At 47.6% G+C, this 8,870-nt stretch overlaps 1 protein-coding gene across 2 annotated transcripts; it reads right to left on the bottom strand.

The window, feature by feature from the left end:
* Positions 1-120: 120 nt before the first annotated feature.
* LOC127156080 (ankyrin repeat and SAM domain-containing protein 6-like) lies at positions 121-8,458 on the bottom strand. Of its 2 annotated transcripts, XM_051098780.1 has the most exons (16): positions 8,055-8,458; positions 6,004-6,530; positions 5,032-5,076; positions 4,416-4,620; positions 4,234-4,340; positions 4,020-4,159; positions 3,115-3,346; positions 2,951-3,000; positions 2,694-2,876; positions 2,397-2,559; positions 1,979-2,154; positions 1,702-1,888; positions 1,552-1,619; positions 1,297-1,413; positions 1,115-1,211; positions 121-680 (listed from the first exon to the last, which is right to left on the bottom strand). In XM_051098780.1, the coding sequence occupies exons 1-16, from the start codon at positions 8,306-8,308 to the stop codon at positions 631-633; spliced, it is 2,601 nt and encodes an 866-aa protein (XP_050954737.1). In that variant the 5' UTR covers positions 8,309-8,458; the 3' UTR covers positions 121-630. The 2 variants fall into 2 exon arrangements, with proteins under 2 accessions (XP_050954737.1, XP_050954736.1); XM_051098779.1 differs by having other exon boundaries at positions 1,702-2,154.
* Positions 8,459-8,870: the final 412 nt, after the last annotated feature.

Genomic DNA, 8,870 nt, shown 5'->3' on the forward strand with positions numbered 1-8,870 from the left:
CATACAAAAGTGGGCCCCGAGGACTGAACCGCTGCATTAGAACATCCAAAGAAGAAATGACACAGAGAATCCTGAATGAATTAAATATGGATGGATTTAACAACTCACCAGAAACATTAAGACTGTTGATGAATCTTTAATTCCACTGTAAGATGACGAAACGGTTTCACAACAGTGAAAGATTCTGAAACTAAATGGATTACTGATGTGCTTAAAAACTCTTCATAAATACAAAAACACAAAATAATAATGACAACTACAGCACTTAGACCAAACAGATAAACGTCTTCTCCCATCATCCTCTTGTTTCTTCATCAATCTTGAACAGTTCATATGTTCAGAGACACAAACACCATATAAAACTTCATTCTGCTCAAAGTCTTCTAACCCAGCAGACTGATTTACATTCATGTTAGAGGCTGAAATAGTTAAGGTTCAGTCGTTCATGACCCGAATCTCACGATCGCTAGTGGCTGACCTGCCCTCGCTCGCTCACGGAGCCACGTCGCCCCCTGGTGTACGAAGAGGGCGTTGCACCATCAGCACATTTAGCAGCCCTGACCTTCCTCTGAATGACGGCTGTCACTCAGACACACAGGAGGGAGGGAGGCATCTTCATCTGGACCGGCGTTACCGTCTGCTGGACGACTGCAGCTGGTGGCGACTCCAGCCTGACGGAGCTGAACACAGATCATCAAGACAACGCGGATAAAGCAGATACCAGATATGGCTGTGTGAATGCTAGGTCGCCCAGCCTCACATCTGCTCTCGAGACATGGAGACTTTAATGCTCTTTTAATGCTCAGGTTTGTTCACATCACTATGAGAACCACTCAAGACTGACATAAGATCGTCACGGGCGGCACGCTAATGTTACTGATGAAACACTACGAGAGCATGTGCTTCTTTAAAAAAAATAAAATAATTACGTGCACAGACAAATCATTTAGAGTAAACAATGTAACATTTCATATAAAAAAATAAGAGCTATCCATTTTGATTTCATGTTGACTTTAAACAGCTCTACTACAGACGCATGTGAGTCAATCATAAATCAGTCGTCATGATATAAATGGTAATGCTGCTGTGACTGTAACGGAGTTGTGCGACTCACAGCGTGGATATCCCGCCGGTCGAGGGTTGCTGGCACTGCTGCCAAACGACGACTGGAAGTTATGGATGGTTTCTTGCAAAATCTGCCTTTCCCTCCCCTGTCACGACAAGATGTTCATCATCACATTATTATTACAGTTCAGATGAGCCTCTATTTCGGCCCCATCACACACACGCACTCACTTTCCCAGCGTTCAGCTCTGATATGGCCGCCAGTATCTGCTGCCGCGGCCCGTCCGTTTTGATTCCCAGCTCCTTCAGGTCTCCGTCAGTCAGAGTCAGAAACGCCTCCATGTCCACCTGCATCAAAACGATTTCATTTACAAAAGAGAGGCAGGGGAAGGAGGAAAGCACAGCTCTGACAGAATCACAGCGTTAAAGACCGAAACTATGCTGCATTAAGAACAGAGGAAGCAGACGGACAGAAGACAGACACACCTCCTGCTCCTCAAAGATGGGCTGATATTTCTCCAGAGAAAGTTTCCTCAGAATCCCCGATAGCTCATCTGTGTATGAAAACAACAATCAGCAGCGCAAATACAGAGGGAGACACGCGAGAACATACGAGCGCGTTTGTGCGCGTCTGACCCTCGTCCGTGATGGTGCCGCTGCTGGAGCCGCCGCTGCTCTTGGATCTGGGCTGTGTGGACGCGGATGACAGCGAGTCTGCGGCGGGCGGTTTGGGTGTGGGTGACGGAGAGGGCGTGAGCGTGGGCGACGTGCTCTTAGACGTGGACGAGTTTCCCGACTGAGGACGCTTCTTTAACTCCAGCTTCTGAAACAGACCCACACAGTGAGGTTCAGAACGTCTCACACACACAGAGACAAGAACACACGCAGGCGCTCCAGCGGCACTGGCACACACCCGTCTGGAGTGGCCGTCGCTGTGGTCGGTCAGGCTGATGTCGGGCGCGGAGGGCAGCGGCGTCGGTACGAGACCGGGCATCTCAGCGGCGGCCGGCGTCCTGCTGTCCAACAGACCGGCTGCTCTCTTCCTCTGAGCCGCGATCTGAGACAGAACGCTGTCCGCACCGCTGCCACCTGCACACAACAAGACACGCGTTTCTACGGCGCTTTATACGGCCGTACAGAGCAGCTTCACAGAAATAAACAGAAAAATAATTCAAATGTTGATGTTGCAAAATGATCAAACATGAAATTCAGCAGCTCTACAGAAGACGACAGACACGTGATTCAGATCAGTTCAGCTCCACGCACGATCATGTGATTTAATCTGGTCAGGTTACTGCAGATGTATGACATCACCGAGCGGGCGGGGTCACCTGAGCGGTTGTGGGAGTCGGAGGCGTGTCGGTTGACTCCTCCCACACCATTGGATCCACCTGAGGAGTGGGCGGAGTTATAACTGCCCGAGTTGGAGGGGGAGGGGCCTTTAGTGATGCTGGGAAACTTGATGGACCTGCTGACCACTCGACTAATGGACGTCTACAACACAAACACACAGAGCGGTGATCATCTACAAAAAACATGACTCTAGTTTGAGAGAACAAATATACACTGCATAATAGAGGGAAATGTTCTCATAAAAACACTCGTTGATCTTTCACGTGACGCCTCACTATATCAGAGTTGGCGCAGCTGTTCCTGCCGGGTCTCTGCGGCGCGTTTCCGCTCCGACCGTCCTTCGCCGCTCCGCAGCGCTCCGAGTTCCACGGCTCAAAGTTCGACGGCGGCAGAAAGGGCGGGATGACGGCCTTCAGCTTCTCATTGGGCAGACGAGCGAGCGGCGCGCCGTTCCTCAGCTGACAGATCAATAATCGTTAAGGAAATCACTCAGTTCAAGACTTTGTCAAACGCAGAAATTAATTGAACGTACCATTGTCGTGATGAGGAAGTCATCTTTCCCGCTTCTTGTTCCATTCAAACCTACAACAAAACAGCGTCATGGCTTTACTGCATGTTAATTATTACTACTAGTTGGATTTATTTTAATTTCTACACTAAGCAGACACAGACGCCTCTCGATGAACTGGAACGCACCGCAGTCTTTACTCTTGCTGGTCCACGCGGTGCAGACGTCCGCGCTCGGAGCTCCGGCAGGAGGCGCTGCAGCTGCGTTCGACTCCGCGTCACCGCCGGCCTCCGCTTTCATGGTGGCGTCCAGAGGAACCTCGTCGGGAAACGGAGCGAGCCGGTTGGTGGAGAGCCCGTGTCTCAGCGTGTGCGTCAGCTTGAGTTTGCGGAAGCGGTTAGACATGCGATTCCACCAGGACTGTCGACGCAAGGAAGACGGTGAACAATGAACGTAGCCGTCCTGACAGCAGCTGAATAGAATTATCAGAGCTGCAGCAGCTTAAGTAGCAACGTTCTTTTGAAATAACACCAAAGTCTACGGTGACATCCTAAACTGTGAAATTACTGTAAACAATACAGTACTAATCAATGCAGTTTTGACAAAAGGTTTCATAAATTTGTAAACTTCACATTTCAGACTTACACATGTAATTGTTCAGAATGGACTCTCAGCAGGTAATATGGCTACCACCGAAAACAACGCAGTGCTGCGCTTCTAAACAATACGTAAAATTCAAAGAAAATGAGACTTTGCTAAACTTTCCTTCAGAAAACTCAGATTTGCACCAATCACACAAATGGCTTTTATTACAATGTCAGAAGAACACATTTTGCTCAAAGGCATCAAGTTTGCAGATGTGAATAGTAAAAGCCAAAACAAATACTACATTATTTGCATTTTTGAGTCTAAGCGGGGATAAAGCTTGATCCTGTACGTATGATGGCGTCTCACTAGCTAATCTTCAGGTTTTGGTCCCACTGGCTCTCGAGTTTCATATCACGCTCTCATATTAGGTGATGAAACGATGACACGCTCACATACTAACCTTTGTCAGTTTTAGGGGTCAGAAGTCAATTACAGCGATCGTTACCTTCAGGCCGCCTTTTTCATCAGGAGGAAGAGGAACGTTTAAAGACGACCGTCTCTTTACGGTTGATTTTCCTCTGTGTTTGCTCTTTTCTTTCTCCACCTGCATGCAGACGGACGCAAGCAGCCGCACCAGCTCAGTGTCTGACGGACAGAACCAACATTAGCGTCACACACGCGCAGGCGAACGCAAAGCTAAGCACGAGCCGCTCGCTCACCGGGGTCGTTGAGGAGCATGACGAGGTCAAAGGCCGTGTATCCGTTCTTGGCCCTCAGGTTGACATCAGCGCCTTGATTCAGAAGAAACTTCACCACGTCTTTATTCCTAACGAACGACAGAAGACGAGCTGAAGAATCGCACGACACGCATCAGCGCTGACGCGCACGCGCGCTTACGTACCCGTGATACGTGGCCTGCATGAGCGCCGTCCAGCCGTGCACCGAGTCCTGTCTGTCCATGTCTGCGTGTTTCTCCACCAGCAGCTGCACGACCTCCAGCTGCCCGCTGACCGCCGCCATCATCAGAGGAGACGCGCCGTCCGCGTTCGAGACGTTCACCTGAGATGCGTCCTCCTCCACGATCTCCTTCACCAGCTGGGCGTTTCCTACAGCAGAGCCACATCAAATCCAGCGATCACGACACAATCACCTGATTATCGGAGTTAAACTAGGAAACCCACTGCAGTCCGTTTATCTCGAGCGCTGTGATCGTTAAATCCCACACAATCAATACGACACAAAGCAAACGTAATGACACGAAACAGCCGTAGACTGAAGACGGCGTCTCTCCAGCAAAGCGAGGAACGTACTGATGAAACGCATCTACGCTAATAAAGACTCCCTTAAACAGACCACCTCAAATTCTCTCATCGAGTGATGAAATGAGGACCGAAACATGCCCTGTCTACATTGTTCAATTTCACTTTTATTATTTCATGCTCCAGGTTCACATGAATAAAACACTTTAAGCCCACATTATATCACAATTTATGACAAATAATTACATGAGAACTCACCCAACTTCAGTGCATGGAAGACATCAGGCCGTTTCTTCTCATCATCTGTTGAGTATTAAAGAAACAAGAGGAAGAAATCAGATGATAATGGCAACATGTCTGATATTACAGATCTCATTCATCTCTCGAGCTGCGGTGACCAGTGAAATCTGCCAACAACTAAACCAACACTAACCAGTCCAGCACACAGAAACAGAACCACATCGGACATGAAAATAAACGAGACCATCGACGCAGCGGCTGCTTGAAGCAACAAGCTCGTACGTCCGCTCAAGTGTCACGCAGCTTCCGCAATTATCTCTGTCCATTAAAAACATGCTATCTCTGCACCTGTTAACAAAACTCACGAGCGAGTCTGGAGCGGCCTCTATTGCAGTGTTTCCCAACCCTGTTCCTGGAGGCACACCAACAGTGCACATTTTGGATGTCTCCCTTATCTGACCAATATATTTCTGTTCCTAGAGTCTCTACTAACGAGATGATGAGTTGATTCAGGTGTGTTTGATCAGGAAAAGTTGGAAAATGTGTAGTGTTGGTGTGCCTCCAGGAACAGGGTTGGGAAACACTGCTCTATTGTCCAGCTACATCTACATAACACAGTGTATTTCTACCAACAACAGGACTGAATTCACGAAGTCTGCGTGTGCTACACTGATCCCAGTCAGCCGGAGCTGAAGAGGATGAAGCCTCCTGAGCAGCAGCATCTGCCTACGGGCTTCTACCAACGTTCTCAAGAAGAGTAAGAAACGTTGTGCCAGGGATCTCGTGTTTTTCATAAGCGATTCCCATTACTTTTTTGTGTCGCTTTCAGTGCGAACAGAGCTGAGACAGAGGGTGGTTAACACTGGCGTCGATGATAGGCGCTCAGGAAGGCTCCTGCGTGAAAACAGGTGCGCGGCGCGGGGCTCCGCTGCTCAGGAGGGCTGTTTCAGGCGCGTTTCCTGAACGTGAGGTGCTGGTGCAGGCGTTTACCTGGCTGTGGCCGTACGGTGGTGATGGAGTCCAGGTAGTTCTTCACCTCTTTGTGCTGCAGCTGAAGCGCCACCTCGAACGCCGTCTTGCCCAGGACGTTGAGGTGATCGGCGTCCGCTCCTCGCTCCACCAGCTGCTGCGCCACGCCGACCATCCCGCCGGCCGCCGCCAGCATCAGCGCGCTCCAGCCCGTGCTCTTCTGACAGAAGTTCACGTCCGCGCCCCATTCCAGCAGCAGCCTGACCGCCGCCTCGTGTCCGTGCTGAGCGGCGGCCAGCAGAGGCGTGATCTCCAGAAACTTCTTGCCGTTGTCGCCGTGGACGTTGTTGTTCCCGCTGGCGTTTCCCTCCGCCGCCGCCAGGTGGTCGAAGTCGTCCACGAAGGCGCCGTTTTCCAGCAGGAGTTTGGCCACGTGAGCGTGACCGCCGCGCGCCGCCATGGTCAGGACGCTGGCGCCCATCCGGTTCCTGCCGTTGATCTCTGCGCCGTTCTCCAGCAAGATGTGAGACACGTTCAGATGGCCGAACCTGCAGACGGACAACGTGAAGAATCAGTGTCTGATCTCAGAGTTATTATAGTTAACTAAAACTAAAAAAAAAAACAAAACTATTGTGACCTGAAATGAATTAAGCGTTAACGGAAATAAAACACAAAAACATTTCCAAGTAAACTTTTCTTGTTTTATACTTTAGTAACATACAGCTATTAAAAAACTACATATAAAAAAACTAATAAAAATGACAAAAACACAGGAAAATGACTAACATTTTAAAATTAAAACAGAAAATAGTGGTAATAAAAGCTAATTGAAAATATTAATAAACATGACATCTTCATGAGATTTAAATAACACTGCTAAAGCCACAGTACAAACACATACATTTAATTGTAGTACAATGCGAAAAGATCTGTAAACCATGTTCAATAAAACTGTGTAATTAAATGAGCTCGATCTACTGATTTAGAGGATCAGTGTTGATTCTGTCCAAATAAATTGTTGCTAATATTATGAAATGAATGGAACTATGACTGAAAGGTGAATCCTGATCAGTGTCGGGGGTAACGCGTTACATGTAACTTGAGTTACGTAATCAGATTTCTTTTTTAATTAACTTTTTAAATTTACAGAGTTACTTTTTTTCCCATCTACTGATCGGCAGGTCTCCTGTCCTTATGTTGACATCGTAAGATGTTCCTGAAGTTCTAGAATAAATGTGAACGTGAATTAAATTTTTTTAAAAAAGGATTCAGTATTACTTAAAACGAATAAAAACATTGAAATGCAACTCAGAATATGATGCAAACCTGCAATAATTAAATGTTAAATAACACAGATATCCTTTATGTATTTAATCCCATTTTATTAACCAGTGTCTTTGCTGCTGACCTTCAGGGATCCAGTTCAACCACACTGATAAGCAAAAATGACTCTAGATTAACATTTGCGCTTCTTTTTTAATTGCTGAAGTGTGTTGAACGTTCTTCTTCTGTGTTCTCCCGTACAGTCGAGAATTTACTTTTCCTTTGGCCTGAGGCTGATTCATTTCAGCTTTGGTGTAAAGGACCTTTTTTATACTAAAAACAAACAAGCAAGCCCTGCGCAGATTTTAAACGTAACGCAAAAGTAACATAACACATTACTTTCCACAAAAACTAATGTAATTAGTTTTAACCTTTTTTAAGGGGTAACACAATATTGTAGTGTATTACTTCTTAAAGCAACTTTCCCCAACACGGATCCTGATGATTTCTTTTATAAAGATTCTCAGTAATCACGGCTGTATATCAACATTTGTACAGTGAGTCAGCCAGTGCTAATCAGTCGCAATTTTCTTCCGTTTCATTAGCCAAATTCATCAAACCTAAACTCAGCTGGAGAATTAATATGATATTAACACCCGTGACCACGACTGATCGTCTCACGATGAACGAGAGAAACAACAGTGAGTTTGAGCTGAAGACACGGTCCTCCTGAAGTGCTGTGTTTGTATCGAGTGTGTGAGTCAGGGCTGTTACAGTGTATCTGTTACAGTAACGGTGATGTTCGTGACCTCGCTGCCTGCATCAGCGGCGTCCAGCCGTAATGGTTCCGTCGGTCCACTGACGCTCCCTTCCTCAGCAGAAACCGAACCAGCTGCTCGTGTCCTCCGGCGGACGCGAACATGAGCGCCGTGTTGCCCTCCTCATCGGTCCCGTCCACATGACCGAACCCGCCCGGGTCCTCCAGAACGCGCCGCGCGCTCTCCAGATCGCCCTCATCACACACCCGGAACCACAGCAGCGGGTTTACCGGAGCCAGACTCATTCCCGAACCGCCGAGGCGCTCTCACATGGGCCGAACTGCAAACGTTACGCACTCAAATCACTCACAAACATAGTGTCAGTCGAGAAGTTTTTCAGCCGCTGGAGTTTCGGAGTTTCTGCGCAGGCGCACATCCACGTCGCGCACGGACGCTTCCTCTGGCATTCAGGGAGAAACAGCGGACGCGCGCGACACCTGCTGGCCACCGCGAGCCGAACACGCATAAAACAACTCCACAGACCTCATGCGAAGTGCCATCTATTAAAATGTCAGTACAATTATTTAGTGCCATTAAATTACATTTTATTATACATGCAGTATTATGTCATGACGCGTCTGTATAATTTGTGTTCTTGTTGCGTGGCTAATCAGGTCAATTAGAGACAATTAAATATCGCTCTCGATTTGTCACACATTTGTTTATCATTAAAACTGAACCTACACTACGAAACAGGCCCGAGATCAGTTAAAAGCCGTATTAGTCACTGGCTCATTGGTTCACCACAAAGAAGGTGAAGTGAAAACTGGACCCTGAAATGAGCCAAACTCTTGGTTTCCCCTCAGG

Source organism: Labeo rohita, chromosome 24 (genome assembly GCF_022985175.1).
Source record: "Labeo rohita strain BAU-BD-2019 chromosome 24, IGBB_LRoh.1.0, whole genome shotgun sequence".
NCBI classification, from domain to species: domain Eukaryota; kingdom Metazoa; phylum Chordata; class Actinopteri; order Cypriniformes; family Cyprinidae; genus Labeo; species Labeo rohita.